Source organism: Lytechinus pictus, chromosome 3, assembly GCF_037042905.1.
Source record: "Lytechinus pictus isolate F3 Inbred chromosome 3, Lp3.0, whole genome shotgun sequence".
NCBI classification, from domain to species: Eukaryota; Metazoa; Echinodermata; class Echinoidea; order Temnopleuroida; family Toxopneustidae; genus Lytechinus; species Lytechinus pictus.
Window position 1 is genome coordinate 79006210 of NC_087247.1, and position 17851 is coordinate 79024060.

Sequence of the window (17851 nt, forward strand, 5' to 3'; positions counted from 1 at the left end):
GAAAAGTGGCATTTTAAGGAATGTTTTCAGGAATTCATGAAGAGCAGACATACTGTATATCGCCAATTCACTAATTCGGACGGCACGGACTGGAAATGTTTTATATTCAGACCTTAAATGTGTGCAATCTCTTTAAGTTGTCATGAAAAAGAAGCATATGTCACTACATAACTACATGTATATTGACTTGAAAACGGTGTGTTTTAAAACCATTTAATCCCCTTAAACATAATTATTCATCTCTTTAAACAGACAACAGTGCAAACATCAGGAGTGATGAAAACATAGGCCCTAAGCAAATTATGCTTCAATTCAATATACAATAATTTCTTCTTCCCCACTACGTTTCATTTTCTTTCCCCTTCTTTTTCTCCTTTCCCCCGTTATTTTTTGGCCAGCCAATAGGGGCACGTGCCCCCCCCCCCCCAGTAGTTACGCCACTGCGGAGGGAAGAAGGCTTGGTTACACAGTTAGGGGGGCGAAGAAGGAGGCAATGGAAGAGAAAATGAATGGAAACAATGACATATGATAAGATATTTGCTGAATGTAATGTAAAAAACTATCACATAATTAGAATTTCATTTCAAAAGGCCATATTTTTTCTGGCTCGCTACGCTCTCTGGCGACTTTTTTATTTTTTTACAAATTTTTCCATGCACATTTACTATGTTGTGCTAATCTGAGTTGAAGTACTTGTTGTGTATATACTTGCAATTTGACGGTAGCAGCCCATCTGCTAGGCTCCCACAGACCCCCACCCGCAGAGCACTGCCCCAAAAAGTTCTACAACCAAGAACAAAAAAAAAAAGGAGGAAAGAAAGGTAAATGGATCAGTGTAAGATTTTGATGTTATATTTTCTGAATATCTTATCGAAATCTACAGTCCTATAGGGACCGCGGAACTGTTTTGAAATTTGGGGGGGGGGGTGGAGTTGATCCAAAAGTAGGGGTGGGGGGTTAGGTCATTCTTACGTTTTTGTACACGGTTTTGGAAAAAAAGTGGGGCTGAACCCCCCCCCCCCGTCGCTGTCTATATTATAATTATCATTATACAAAAGTAGTTAGTAGACCACACATGAAACCTCCGGTTTTCAGAATTTCTTTTATTTTTCAGTAGCTGCAAAACGCAGCCCCGGGAGTATCTCCACCTGCACTGTTCGGTTTCCCCCTCATCACCGCCGACTGGAAAACGCAGTAGGCCTTAACAGCGAATCATCGAATCGTAGAGTATATATCAGTGCATGATTTAGAGAAAAAGTTGTTGTTGTCGTTGTTTGAGACAATGACAAAATGTAATTTCGAAGCCTGACTTCTATATTAAAATTATTATGGTTAGTATCATGGTATGGGTTCCGTATCCTACACTATGTTTTTGTAATGTACCGGTACCGTATGTGTCTGCAAAATAGACTACGGTGACCCCAAAAGGTGTTTGATGACGTTCCGTGTTGAACAGTCAAAAGATGAGCTGAGAAACGACAATATGGAAGAACCGGATGAAAATTCGGACTTCGATGATTTGTTTTTGCCATTTGCATTGTCCAGAGTGTTACATAAACAAGGCATTCAGTCATCTAGCAATCAAACAGGTTTTGAAACAAGTGGAGAATATGTTGACATTGTGCTCGACGACGACAACTCTAGCGAAGCCGGAGATGGCCGGGGAAAAAATGACCCCAGTCCGCTGGACGTGCTTTCCGAAAGTGGTGACCCGTCGTCTCTTTGCCCATCTCCTTCACCTCTTTCATCCGTCAACCCTTCTGATTCTCAGCCAGACTTTTCAGACCTGAGGCAGGCAAATTCTTCTTCTAATATTTTAGAGAAATTGGACAGCTTTGACAGTGTGGAAACGGATAGAGATGGTGATGAATTGCGCGATAGGAAAGATTCCATTTTGGACGGTCTGTTGTGTGAGATATATGACAGGTGTCATGCAAGTACAAGGCCAAGTGTCGATAGTGATGGATTTACAGAGTGTTCTTCTGATGGAGCTTATCTTAGCAGTAAAGGAGATAGCTTTCAAGAGTCATCAAGATTACCGAGAGCCTTGTTGAATGCTAAATGTGAGGATGCTCACCGTTATTCTTATTTTCTCCGTTCAGATTGGAAAAATTGGCAGAAACTTTCAGACCTTGGAAAGATGACTAAAATTAAAAATGATATTGATAGAGAGCAAGAAAAAAAAAAGGGGGGGATTTGAAATTTGCAATGTGTACATCCCATGTATTTGTCAGTCAATAATAATTATTTCTCATGTGCTTTTACTTGATTTAGAATGATAATAATTTTACTATACTGGTGAGAAAGAGCAGGCTTTTGAAAAATTAATTTCTTATAAAGAAGCATGTGTAGAAAGTTGTGGTTTGTGTTTATCAGTTTACCTACTTCCAGGGCCAGGAAAGAAATAATTCTAATTCACATATCAGAAACACTTAGAACTGTAATGGGCAACACCAACGGGGAAAATAATAGAAGTGGGCTCAGAGTGATTTTGCCCCTGAAATGCTTAAACTTTTAAAGAGCTGTGTAAGATTAAAAAAAAAACCACTGCAATCTTATTCAGTGTTGCAGATATTTAGGCAACCAGTTGTGAAAAGCAGCCCCTGATTTTTTTTCCCTGAACACTGGCATCCTTTAAATTTACATCAATGAGCTAGTTTATCTCTGGCCCGGGGGGGGGGGGGGGGGGGGGGCAGTCAAATATATTGCTGTACACATGTGACCAAAAAACGTGTTTTAAGAGGTTTCTTTTCAGTTTTGGACACGGGCCACGCGTGCACTTGTATAAGGGTATCAAACACACCAATTTTCAAATAAGGGTGATTTTGAAAGACTGGTTAATGGTCATTTGCCGGGTCAAACGTATTTAGGGTATGTTTTTTTCCCCAAAGATATATTTTTAAGACTAGCTACACATGTTTAGGATATGTTTTTCCCCCAAGCTTTGTCCCTGGGGCTTTTTCCTCCTCGTTTCTGAAAAGTGCTCGGGTTTTTCCTGATCGTGGTATTTTAACCCTAACTTCACTGGGGGCCTGCAATACCCATGAATATAGTTTTGTCTATTTAAGCTTATTAAAATAGCAAGTAGACAAAACCAGTTTAGGGGTCATATTCTGGTGACAACTTGTTAATGGGGCAAAAATGTATAAATGAAGACCGCAAAAAACTTGTTTAGGGTGTTATTTTGCACACAGAAAAAAGCTTGTTTAGAGGGTGTTTGGAAATAATTTGGCCGCGCATGTGTACAGCAATACATTTGACTACCCCCCCCCCCCCACCCGGGTCTGAAATATGTTTAGTGAAATATATACAAAATTAATTGAAAAGTTGTTCACATATGTGATATTACACATCTTTGTCGCATTGCCAATGGGAGGCTCTACATTACAATAATGATCTAAAATTCAAATGCTCATAACTTTCTTATTATTCATTCATTTTTTCTCAAACTTTTTTATTTTTTTTTATTTTTCTGTGTTTCGCACAAGCTATCTTGTTCCAAAGGTTTCACTTTCCTTTAATTTTAACCTTGGTTCATTCAGCAACCAATGAGCTTCTAGATATGGTAAGAGATCTTCAGCATGGCACCGCTGTCCTGTCAGGAAGGCTTATCAAACAGCTAAAGCGAAGAGATCGTTACCTGGCCAAAAGACAGAAGAACCAGGATGTACTTACAGCTATGCTTCAAGCTGTTTCTCAGAAGAGAAGTAAGTTACATTGTATGAAAAATATCTACTCCAAATTTAATTTTCCATTTACTTGTAAATGCTCTCTGTTTATTAGCTTACATGTGTAATTTACAAGATAATTCAAATTAACAATGCTTGTCACAGTCACCATCAGTAACATTGTATGATGATATTTTTTAATGATCCTGTTCATTATAATCATCTTGACTGACTTCTGATTTTCATTCTTGTTCACTTCAAAATTCTGTTCTATTTTAATAGTGTATTAAGGTAATATACTAATAGTGCAGGTTGGTTGTTGTAAAACAGATTAAAGGATAGCTTGTTTTTCTTGGAAAGAGATTCTCCAATATTTTGTCCTACATATTTTCTCATGGTATTACAGTACATCAACAAAATGAAAAATATGAAAGGTGATTCAGTAACAAAGTTCAAACTTTTCATATTGCCTGAGAATCTAGAATCTTATTAGGTCATCTGCTATGTTCATTGTTCACAATTGGTAATATGGCAGATATGTATCGACCTACATGTAATTTGCACAATATTGTGCAGCCCTAATAATTCAGAGTCACATACTTCTGTATAATATAATACAGTTGTTGCTATTTGAATCACATAAATCGTGGTCGTTAAACCTAAAGTAGCCGCCCGGAGAAAATTCATGATAAGTGATAATTATCACAAATTATATACTTGTATGGATAGAAAGCTCCTGTCACTAAAAAGTCTTATAGATGTCATGGAAAAAGCGAGAAATGGAATTATAAGAGACCCTTAACTCAGCTCCCTGGATACAGACATATATGTGATCGGACACAGCCTCATACATCACACAATTAGCAACTGAAGCACTGCACCCGTTTGCATGCATTTCTCTTGCTGTTTTGTTTTTCCTTCAGATTTTTACAATGTTTTTTTCCATGTATTTAGATATTTGATTCCTGATTTCGACATCTTCATACACAGGGCAGTAGTTGTGTTATTATACCTGTTTTTGTCTCGCCCACCAGAGGTGAAGGCGAGATTAAGGGATCCAAATGTCCTCCGTCCGTCCGTCACCAACATTATGTCACATACATGTAATTCCGCAACTGTTGGTCACTTTTCAACAAAAATTTGGTTGGTAGATAAACTTAGGAGACCTGCAATTAATGCTGCAGTTGGAGGTCACATATTAAGGTCAAAGGTCATTTTCAGGTCAACGTTAAAGTTTATGTGCAAGACTCTCTTATGACACATAACTCCACAACCGTAATTCATTTTTCACCCAAACTTGGGTTGTAGATGTACTTAGGAGACTTGCATGTCATGGTGCAGTCAGAGGTCACATGGTAAGGTCAAAGGTCATTTTGAGGTCATCGTTATGACATAACTCTACCACTGTGAGTCACTTTTGAACCAAACTTGGGTTGTAGCTATACTTAGGAGATTTGCATGTTATTGTGTTTAGAGGTCACATGGTAAGGTCAAAGGTCATTTTGAGGTCAACATTAAAGTTTACATGTAAGACTCTAATGACAAATGTAATTCCATTCCAGTTATTTTACAACAAACTTTAGATATGATTCCGTTGCGTGCCCTCGCAAATCACAATATTTCTGGTTACTTTCACAAGTGGGCGAGATACAACATCGCTTTTGCCTTAGACCAGCGTGATAGCGAGAGGGCTATGAGTCAATGCTCGGCCTGAGGATCAGGCGTAGCATCATGCCATGAACCGATGGGGCGATTTGAATGCTTAAAATGTTTTTACGTACATGAGAACATATGAATCCCACAATGTAGACAACAATTTAAAATGATATCAAGAAATTGGATCATTCAACTTCCACAGATTTATGATAATACACTGAAAAATATGTCTTTTGAGGAGAGATGCAGAAAAGCGGATCTCGACGGAGTTAATCGCCGCAACCCTGGTAGAGTCAGACTGCCTTGCCTGCTGAGTGCTGTCGCAGGCACTCACATATATTGGTGGTAAACGGACATGCCGCTTTGATGACCCCCTTTTTCAGACCTAATTTTCAGTTCTCTAGATACTATGAATGACAAAAGTTCAGAAGCCGCCCAGCCCCACACGCAAGACCCCCGTTACAAGACATCTCAGTTCCTCAACCCTGCCAAAATTGTCAAGCGCAAGCACCGCATGCGAGAGATCACGTACGGCTTCGCAACTCCCAAAATAACTAGTAGCCGCTCCATGCATGGCTAGCGCATGCACAGCGCTATGGTGCAATGTACCTACAGTGCTGCGATCCCATTCCGTGGACCTTGTTTTTCACAACGCGCGGTATATATATTTAGTTCCCAAGACCCTGTACTTTACCCTTTAAGTCAGACCCCATTTCAGAGTTTCGTGAGGCACACCCCCATCAAAAAATAAGTTGAGTGCCCCCCCCCCCCCCCCCCCCCCCCCGGACCTTGATCTACTTGTCAAATTTGTTTAGTTTACGGTCTTGCTGTCAATTTGGTAAGTATTATATCTTATAATTTTAGAATGTTAGCCTGATGAACATTTAAATGTCCAAGGTTTGGACACCCATCTACAGACACAACTTGAAATAAGATGTGAATATGTGCAAAGTGAACGACACAAGTATTAGTTGCTGTCAACTGTGCTCTTGGTGTGACGTCACTAACATGGTAGCTCGACGGAGGACCGAAGAAGACGGAAATATGGACTGGAAATATATAATTTCTGTGGGCTGATATCTGCAAGCCTAACGCGCTATTTGGAAAAGGAAAGGTATTAATGTGATTAGTAATACTTTCTCTTTACATTGATAAAAGAAAATAATCATTAAATACATGTACTTTTGAGTCTTTGGGTGTATACTTTAATCATTACCCCGGATGATCACTGTTGTTGTAAGTACTGCTTACAATGGACATTCTGCAAATTTCCTGAAGAAGAAAATTATCACGTTGATGGATTTCCATACACTGGAGGTTCATCGAATCGTTCGTAACTCTTTGTAAGATGGGGCCCTGGCATATATGTAAGTGATTAATTTCCTGATATATTTCTCTTTTAATGTTTTAGGAGTGGATGCCCAGCTTAGATTTAGTATCGAGCCACTACCAGGGAAAAAAGCATTTAGACAGGTATGTCCTTTAGTTACTCCTTTGTACTGTTCACAGAGATCTGATGGAGTTGGGGTAAAGAATGAAACATTGAAATGTGTCAGAATTGATTGAGGTTGAGGGTGCATTTTACTCCCTCACTGGACTTGTTAGTTGAACCATGACTGATTCTTGTATTTTCGGAAAATGTTCATTCCTTATGAACTAAAACTGTCCTGACATTCATCGCCATGTGTTTTGAATTTGATGCTGAAGTTCATCCAGTGTTTATCTTGGTCCTGTTGCTTTCCAATGGTAACTACCATGGTAACGTGACCCAACAGCCAATCAAAATCAAGGATTTTATGAAAGTACCATTGAAAGGCACACTTATTATAAAAGTAACTTTCTACTATAATAATTACTCTAGATCTAAACAGGTTATAAGAGCCTTTTCTAGAGTTTGAAGGGATTTCACTCTTTGAGTACCAGATCACAATCCTTCCACATTTACAATGTTTTAACATTTTGTTGTTTATTGAAGTTGGTCATTGTCAAACAAAAAAATTGAATTATCAAACAATAAAAAAACAAAAGAATTAGTGAGTGACATATCGACTCCCCAATTTGCATGTCACTGCATTGTGCATATAACTGTTTTGTCAAAAATAACGGAAATTTTAAATTGCCATAACTTTCTTATATACCTCCAGGGTTGGCACTTTTTAAACGGTGTGTTTCAAAACATGTTTTAAAACCCTTTTTTTTTTAAACACCCTTTAAAAAAAAAAAAAAATTTAAACACCGCATAGACATGTATGTCGTAAATTTGCATGGATGTGATTTTAGATGAATTTTTTTTACATACTTTTATTTCTTATTAAAAGTGGGGCATTGTTTTCTTCTGACTAAAACTCTTTCTCAACACCACTCCTTTTCTCCTCTTTCTCTTTCCCCCTCTATTCTCCCTTTCTCTATTGCTTTGTCATGTTCCTTTCCTCCCTGTTCAATTGTGCACATCAATCCATATTACGAATATTCTCGTTTTAACAAACATATCTGTGTGTTGTGCTCACTTTTTGGAAGGAAACAAACAATATTTAAAATAAGCTCAAATACATGAACATGTAATATAAGTACTTAAAATGGAAGTGTTGCACAAGCATAATAATATTTTACAAATAGACTTTAAAACTGACATCACACTCTTAAGGTACACATGAAAGCAGCTGAAACTTTGCGCTTCGTAAAGATGAAGAAAAGTACTTTAAACAGTATAAGATAATCAGCTAGCAAACCTTAACCCTAACAATCCCAGGGGACCTTAATGGCCCTCTCAAAAATTTCTACCATAAATCCATAAACACGACAGGGCCATGCCATATCGTTCAAGACTAATATTGGGATGCATGCATGGGGATGCGGTTATGATCCCGGGGTTATGATATTACACAACAAGTGCATGTCAGACCCAAATTTGCTCAAAAACATGATTTCATGTATAAAGCCAATGTGAATTCTTGCCAAAATTTGTATCTGTATCATTATTTGTAATTTTGTTTAATGATTGGAAAACTATTGCAAATAATTTCAATTAAAAAAAACAATAAGTAAAAAACTGTTCATATTAAAGAAATATAAGAAAAAAAGTGAAACAAAAACATTTAAAAACATTATACTGATTTTTTTTCTAATATGCATTTGATTACAATTCCTCAATTAAACAAATAAGCAGTTCAAGGGTTTATTGATATGTTTAAACCCAAATTTGTATTTCATGCACTAAAATTGGAATTATGTATTCAAATGAAATTAAGCTTTGAAACCCCATAGATTATGTCAATTTCTTCCATTGTCCAAATTCTTCTTGCCCCCCCCCCCCCAGATTGACAAAACTCAAAATACCCCGGGAGTACATGTATGAGGAATAAACTTATAAAATGTCAACTTACTTCAGTGTTTTTTTTATGCATTCAATTTCCATTTAGAGGAAATATGAAATTTTCTGTTGGAAATTCAGTAACAGAAAATGTAGTCATCTCTTACTCCAAAAATATATTTGAACCAGGGTGCTACATAACTTTTTAGAAGCGCTTGCCCGGTCGGGCAAGTAAATTTTTAAATAGTTGGAATATACTTGCCCTAAAATCTATTTCACTTGCCCGAAAAAATCCTTGAAAAAAAAAGTTTTACCTGTTAAAAATAATTTTTTGCGGTTTTATAAACCATTGACCCTTTTCTCTCTTTTGACATGAACTGATCTACCTTGTTATTGCATTTCTTTTTCCAATGTGATTTTATCTTGCCTGCCATGACCAAAATTAGGGTCAATATCATATCATATCGACCCTAATTTTGGTCATTCTACTGTGAGAATTTTGCTTTCTACTGTGTGAATTTTGCTTGTCCAATTCGGGCAAGTAGTTTTGGTCTTAACTTCAAAACACTTGCCCGACTCTAACTTTTACTTGCCCCGGGCAATCGGGCAAGTGCTTATGTAGCACCCTGATTTGAACCATCAAGAGCTTAAATCAAACTGTATTATAGTTTAATTGATTTACAGAAAATTGCATCATTTGTTGGAAAAAAATGTTTTAAAACGTTTTTAAAACAATAAAAACCGTTTTATTTGTTTTTTTTGTCTCGCCTGCATAGGCGCCGCTTTTCTGACGGCGGCGACGTCCTCAATATCAAATCTTAAACGAAGGTTAAGTTTTTGAAATGTCTTCATAACTTAGAAAGTATATGAGCCTAGTTCATGAAATTTGGATATAATGGTTATCAAGTATTACTGAACACCCTGAGTTTCAGGTCACATGACAAAGGTCATTTAGGGTCAATGAACTTTGGCCATGTTGGGGGGATTGTTGATTTCCGTCACAACTTTGAAAGTCTATGGATCTGGTTCATGAAACTTAGACATAAGAGTAATCAAGTATCACTGAACATCCTTTATGAGTTTTATGTCACATGACCAAGGTCAAAGGTCAGTTAGGGTCAACGAACTTTGGCCATGTTGGAGGTATTTTCTGAATTGCCATCATAACTTTGAAAGTTGAATATCTAGTTCATAAAACTTGGATATGAGTGTAATCAAGTATCGTTTATTTTTTATTTGTTTTCTACTCGTGGACTGGATGGCCCTCTTCAGCCACAGGCTGTTCTTCTGAGGGGTCCAGTTTACACGTTTAAAAAATACAAACATACAATATACAAACAAATACATATATAAAAGAAAACATAAATCAATCCTATACAAGGTAAGTTATGACTACAAATTACAACTTACACAAATGTAAAAAAAAAAACCACAAAGTGGGATTGGGGATGGTGGGGGGGGGGGTAGCATGCAGTAAGGGGGAATTATAATAGGTGTTGAGCTAATGTGGTCCGAATCTTTATCTTGAAGGTAGTAAGAGAAGTTTCAGGAGGGATGTACGATATCAACTTGTTCCATAGCTTTCCGCCTTGAAACAAGAAACGTCTTATGCCATATTCAGCTTTGGGGCAGTTCAAAGCCAGTTGGTCATTTCTAGACCGTGTTTTGTATATAGATTTACCGGAAATAAATATATCGCTAAGATATGGTGGGTCAAGACAATGTAAGGATTTAAACATGACAACGGCCAAGTGTTTGGCTCAACAAATTTTTAGATTATCCATGTTTTAGCGAAGAATAAAGGAGTTTCGATGGATATAGATAGTCAACCTGTCATACAGTTTTCAATGCTCTATTTAGTATAATGTTTGCAATTTCTTATAATTGGTTTGGGAAGTTTTTCCCCATACAGTGGAACAGTAGTCAAATTGTGACTGAATAACAGATTCGTAGAAATTAAAGGACAAGTCCACCCCCCAAAAATGTTGATTTGAATAAATAGAGAAAAATCAAACTAGCATAACGCTGAAAATTTTATCAAAATCGGATGTAAAATAAGAAAGTTATGGCATTTTAAAGTTTCGCTTATTTTTCACAAAACAGTGATATGCACAACTCAGTGACATGCAAATGAGTCAGTCGATGATGTCTATCACTCACTATTTCTTTTGTTTTCTATTGTTTGAATTATACAATATTTCATTTTTTACAGATTTGACCATAGGGACCGACTTGACTGAACCATATAGTATTAAACAATGCTAATTCCAGATGTATAGGGAGGAATTAATCAATTTTTCACTTGACAATGAAGAGAAAATGAGAATATTTCATATTTCATATAATAAAATACAAAAGAAATAGTGAGTGGATGACGTCATCAGTCTCCTCATTTGCATACTGACCAGGATGTGCATATAACTGTTTTGTGAAATTAAGTGAAATTTTAAAATGTCATAACTTTCTTATTTTACATCCGATTTTGATGAAATTTTCAGTGTTACGCTTGTTGGATTTTTCTCTTTCTATTCAAATAATTTTTTTGTTGGGGTGGACTTGTCCTTTAAATCATAGCAGTTGATTTACTAATAATGGGTCTTATTCTTGTAAATAGAGACTTTTCACAACTTTTGATTCAACATGGTCTGTTTGTTTGTTCCAATTAACGTTTTCATCAATGTAAATCCAGAGATATTTTCAAACGTTTACTCTGTTGATGACAACTCCATCAATTGTCATATTTAATGTTTTAGTTTAATATGTCATTCCACTTATTCAGCCTTTGTTTACTACCAATTACCATTGCTTCTGACTTTATTATGTTGAGAGCTAGTTCTGCTTCAACCATTTAGAAATAATGGCAAAATCTTCATTCAGCTTATCATAGATATTCAGTGGGATATAAAACAGGCAGGTGTCATCAGCATAGAGTGCCAAATTACTATTTTTTTTAAATTTTATTGGGTAGATCATTTGAATATATTGAAAACAGAATTGGGCCTAACAATGAGCCTTGCGGTATCCCGCAAAGGACAATCCTAATACCAGAGGTTATACCATTTACTTGAGTATACTGTTGTCTATCAACACATAGTTCGTGAACCACTTAATAGCTTTCTCATCAAATCGTATAAATCTAGTTTCTTTAATAAAATAGAATGATCTACACAATCGAAAGCTTTCTTGAGGTCAATCATTACAACACCAATTAGGTTGCCCTGATCAATTACTGACATCCATTTGTAAGTTACATTAAGCAGTGCTTCTCGAGTAGAGTATTTTGGTCTAAAACCTGATTGACAGGTGAAAGTAAATTGTATTTCTCCAAATATTTGTAAACCTGGTCATATATCATCTTTTCCATTATATTAGCCAATACAAATAACCGAAATCGGTCTATAGTTGTTCAAAATATTTTTGTCCCCACCTTTAAAAATGGGTGTTACCCTGGCAAGTTTCCACTGGCTTGGAATTTTACCTGTATTCAGTGAAATGTTCAAAATATATGTTAAAGGAGCTGCCATATCTTGAGCCAGTGGCGTACCCTGGGTCACGGCATTGGGGGGGCACCAGCAAAAATTTTGAGTCACTTAAAGAGTGCGCGAAGCGCGCTCAGTTGCCAGGTATACTGACATAAAATCTAGACATTTTTAAGGACAGTGCCATTAAACGGATATGTATTTCACTGATCACATAATGCGAGCGCGAGCTGAATTTTTTTTTGAATTCAGACCTAAATAGGGACACTATAAGCAAATTTTTGTAATCATAATACATACCTGTCTCGCTAAACAAACAATGCGAGCGCGAAGCGCGAGCTGAAATTTTTGTATATATTGACCCCAGACAGGGATGTAAGGACTATTTTTTAAAGGAATCCATTAAGAGTAAACATATCTCACCATAGTCACCTAATGCGAGTGCCAAGCGCATGCTGATTTTGTTAGAATTACATCTTAAACAGAGCTTCCAAGTCTCCCGGATCCTGCGGGAGAATACTGGATTGCGATCCAATCTCCCGTTCTCCCGACCCCATGCCAAAATCTCCCGGATAATCAGGATTTTTAGCTGTTAAATTGTAAAATTCATACAAACGACTGTTTTACGAGTCTAGCATGTTCAACTCCATAACACCCACGTGGAACCTCCTTATCACATTTTCATTTTACCCAGTAACTTTTACCAGTTTTTGTATAATCGTACATTGATTTCGAATGTAAATGAAGATTATTTTACTGAACGACTGGTGAAGTAGTCTAACAAGCCATTTTATTTCCGGGTTCTGCAATGTGTGTGATGAAAACACTGCAGCGGTACACGTATGTGCACGAGATGGGAGAAGCGCTCGGGTAATGTATATACAATGGCGCACGAGAGGGCACGCATCCTAGTGAAGATAAAAAATTACTAACGCTCATTTTTACGACCAAGACTTCCGCGATTGCCCAAAGATTAATTCATATATAAAATCCCAAAATGGATTTCTACATATTATAGCAATATAATATTGTCATTACAGACATATTTTACCACCGTAAGAAGTAACAACATTCAATTCAACAAAACTATCTCTTGGGAAGCATTTTACCTCAGCCGTCCAAACTTCCGGTTTCGTGCGACTTTTTTTAAGTAAGCGAAATTTACCCCCAACGTTATGGTTTACCCTTTTAAAATCATAGTTTTTATAGATTAGAAAATTAGATCAAGGAAATAAGAGATTATTTGCTGATACAATTCAGGTCTTAGATCCCATCCACTACTTTTTTCTTAAAAGGGATTCGTGTTCTTATGTGACCCTGCAAGGCCTTGCTGCGCACAGTTTCAAGGCGTAATACACGCGGCTCTATGGAAGCACGTCGTCTGCTCAGGGCGTCCCATATGTTATTTTCTGTGTATGGTTTTAAGTGCGTAAATGGGCTGTGCGGCTGAGCCCGTGGGCTGAGCTCAAGTTGAAGAGTGAATCTGAGTCTATATGCATGGTTATGGAATCAAAATGACAAAAAGATATATAGAGCGTTGCATTATTCAATTATTTCATTAGATTTTAGGTTTATTCAGATGTAATATTGATATTGTACATTTAATCAGATATCCACCATTCATCCCTCTCAATCCAGCCAAAACAGTCAATGTCAACTCCACGTACTGCATTTACTGCACTCACCTCATAACATGTGAACCAAGCAATGTCTTTGTCTTATTTTTTTTTACTTACCCCATTTATTTATTCACTTTAATTTGTCTCATTACAATGATTTGTCTCATTACAATGAATTGATTTTATCTTTATCTGTACCAAATTATTTATTCATTCATTTATTACGTACCTTTCCTGAAATGATTTGATGACAAATGTGTTTGTTTTTATTCTGTTCATTCGTTGAATATTCAATTAATTAACCTGATCTTGATTAAATCATCTTTTGGTCTATACATTGAAATAATGGAGGCATTACGAGGGAGTAGGCAGGGGGCAAACACCCGCTATGACTTTTCAATAGCGGGGCGGGGGGGGGTGGAGAAGAAAAGGGGAAAATAATAGGAAGGGGATAAAAATAGAAATTTGAGTAATGTAAATCTATTACTAAGGTAATTGATTAAGGTTATTAATTGCTATTTAATTGATAAAAAAAATCCTCGAGATTTCATTGTCTGCGTCTGTGAAGGGCCAAATGTAAAAATATTTCTACGTATTTCAATCCAACTCCATAGAACTGTAAACATACTCTTACCAAACTGATCCTCATAACAGATCAGTATCATCAGCTATGTTGGCTCAATCTAGAGGCTGCACCCACATCCAAAGAAAAAAGAAGACAAGGTCACCATCTTGAGCAAAAAGCTTTAAGTAGTTACACAACACGGTCTCAGTGAACTGTACACCCAGTTCTTAAGATTAAAACCATGACTGTATGCAGAAGTTATTTTTCTGGGGCCGGGGGTGGGATGCAGGACACATGCAATTTTCAAAGAAACTCTAAAAGGGAGATGATACTGGGGCAGTTTTGCATTTTGTTGAATGTTTTGTGAATTTTGTGGTAATAACCCCCCCCCCCCACCCCCGTTGCGTACAGCCATATGATAAAACAATTTATTTTGATCCTCAATTATTGTAAAAGTTTACATGCATCAGCATATAAAAAAAATATTCTGTACCACGTACGTACCACAAGTGAGTAGATAAGCGGAGTCTTTCTACATCAATGAAGTAAAATAAAAAAATAGTTATATTTTTTATAAGGGCCATTATCCTGGTTTACATGAATTTTAAGTCACCACTCCGTTCACTGCCGTTCATTTCGTCAGCGGAGGTGGCTTCTTTCCTCTCCCATTGACTTTGTACACAACGAGAAGAGAGGTGACTTATTTCAGGATAAGGCCAAATAATGTACCTTACTACCTATTTTCAATTTTTCATAATAATAAATGCCCCTGCCCCTGGGCCTAACATAGTGATATAGAAAAAATAAATAAAATATTCTCTTGTTTTTTAAAGCCAAAGATTTTTAAATATATGTATAAAAAGAACCCAATTGGAGCAGCATTTACTAAATCAAGTCGAATAAACATTAGGGGTCTACTTGTCTATATTTTTACAAGAAACGATGATTAAAAAAAATGAAATGACACCCCCCCCTCCCTTCGAAATAGAAATCAGAATACCCCCAATAAAAAAATCGATCTGGCTATTAAGTGAACTTCAATAACTCCAGTCATATGAAAGTCATTTGGAACAAATACTACTAAACATTTAAAATAGCCAAGAAACATTGCAATCACATTAAAGATATTGTCAAATGCAGCAAAAGCAGCGAAAACCATTCCACGTACTTCGATGCGGGACTAGGTTCGCATTGCCGACGACCCCGGCAGTGCATTGGATGGCGTACCGCTGGAATTTGCATTTCGCTGCTCGGAATACTGGATACGAGCATAAATCCCAAAATACATTTTGAAGTTAAAAAACAGTGAAGACACGTATCAAATCAAATAAATATTGATGATTTTCAATGTGAACTTATGATTACCGTCGATCAGCATGTGTCACGTAAATTTCACATTCTCACTCTATCGTCGTTTTCCAGAGATGAAATGAGAATTTTGCCCTAAATTCCTCCAAATCAGAATATCACTGGCTATCGGAGAAAAAGTGGTGGAGATGGTTTTTTGTTATGGTATGGTAATGAGGATCCTCGTTCGTATATTATAAAATAAAGTTTTCAACCAAAATCTATGGTTAGAAAGTTGTGATATTTTTCCCAAACCCTGTATTTTTTTCTCAAAATATGCTATTTTATTGCAAAAACACGTCTCAAATTCACCCTATGATTTGAGACATTTTCTCCTGAAAAAGCCGGCTTAAATAGGTTTATCGGCAAATATATGAATATTCGTAAGGTTTGCGTAGGTATTTTTTCCGCGATTCCTTTCTTTTGATGTGATTGGTTGAAAGGGAAGAAGATGTAAATTTTATCTGAATATTTATTTTGAGAACGGACCGTTTGCTCCATTTTCGATGACGTCACTATGGAAAATGGACGCACGCGTTAAATGAGCGCATATGAACATACGTGGGTACTCCATGCGCATGGCCCCGATGCGCCCCGGCGCGGCTCCAGCTAGCCGGCCGCGCTAAGCCAGGAAGCTACGAGAAGGGAAGTTCGTTCACGAGCACTGCGAGGCATTTTTCGTAAGCTTGTGTGCGCTTTATTCGAGCTGAAACTGTGGATCAACGATGGGATTAATAAGTGAATACCTCGACTTTCAGTTTCAGGAATAATTTTATTGACAATCCTGAAGAACCAGAAGCAAAGTGGAGATTTATCGCCTACTTTCACTTGGGTTGATTGGATTCGAACATTTTCTCTTTCGTGAGTGAGCTAGCCTGGCGCTGGCTGGCTGAGCTGTGCGAAGCACGCCCCCTCCCAATTCATCCACACTACAATCGCGTCGTCAGTGACCATAGAGATCATGGAGATGGAGTCATCCAAGACCAAGACAACAAAATACTTTTCGAAGTATAAAGATTATTTTCAAGCGGAATGGGACTGTGTGACAATTTTCACAGGAATCCCTCAGAGACTTTAAACAGTCCACATATCAAGCTTATTTACCATGTTTACCACTACTGCAGCCCCTTCCCCCTCTGGCCAATTAAATGTATTTCATGTTGAATGCATTCTTTTATGAATTATTTAAAAAATCTACAGTATTGCCTGAAGTGTATATTTAGTCAATGACAATTCATGAATTCTCTCTAATGTGCATTTAAAGAGAAATTCCAGTAGTTGCAGTAAACACTGATTTCATGAGAAAGTCTGTAAAACCAGGCTTAATTGTCAGTATATCATCGAGGATCTAGATACATAAACAGAACTTTGTGAAATCTTGAAATCTACGCTGAATAATGTTCAGACTGAACTTCCCCAACACAGATAAGCGCACGTGGGACAGTGTATAATTATTGCTTTGAGCGTCGGGCCCGACGCTCTACCCGAATCCTGTGCTTATTTGCTGATTTCTCAGCAATTACACAATTTCTTCCAGAATCCTTTGGCACATGCGTTTTATTTATACAAACAGACACTTTGGTGGTCATTTCATTGGATTCTGTACGAACTCATTTTGATATCGTTACCAAAACTAGCATTTACCTTTAATCTATCAAAAAATTTTTGATGGTTTAGACAGCTGTCAGTTACTATATCAAATGTTGTTTCTTAATGTGTTTTGCTACCCAAAACTCCCATCCGTGGGACAACGTTCCGCCGCTCCCTCACAAAATCATACCTCCGCGAAATCTACTGGATTCTATCTTTCCAATGTTGGCAGCTCTGCATCTAATTGACACATGAAGCACTTTTTGTAGTCATTGTAATCATGATTATCATATACGCATCTCACTAATCAAGTGATGCGAGCGCGAAGCGCAAGTTAAAATTTTTTAATATTCAGATCAGAAAAGGGGACATTTTAAGGACTGATTTTAGGAATTCATGAAGAACAGACATATCTCACCAATCCATGAATGCGAACGTAAACACGGACAGGAAATGGTCTATATTAAGACATTAAAATGGGGCAATCACTTTAAGTAGTCATGAAATAGAAGCATATGTCACTACATAAAACAATAATTCGAAGTGCGAGGAAATATATTTTGTGTATATTGACTTGAAAACGGGAGGTTTTAGTACAACAGGATTATGTATCTTGT

At 37.0% G+C, this 17851-nt stretch overlaps 1 protein-coding gene across 1 annotated transcript; it reads left to right on the plus strand.

Moving 5' to 3' along the window:
* The first annotated feature begins 1395 nt into the window (after nt 1–1395).
* On the plus strand, nt 1396–8384 carry LOC129258023 (TBC1 domain family member 30-like). Its single transcript, XM_054896479.2, has 3 exons — nt 1396–2063; nt 3543–3707; nt 6736–8384. The coding sequence occupies exons 1-3, from the start codon at nt 1436–1438 to the stop codon at nt 6888–6890; spliced, it is 948 nt and encodes a 315-aa protein (XP_054752454.2). The 5' UTR covers nt 1396–1435; the 3' UTR covers nt 6891–8384.
* The last annotated feature ends 9467 nt before the right edge of the window (nt 8385–17851 follow it).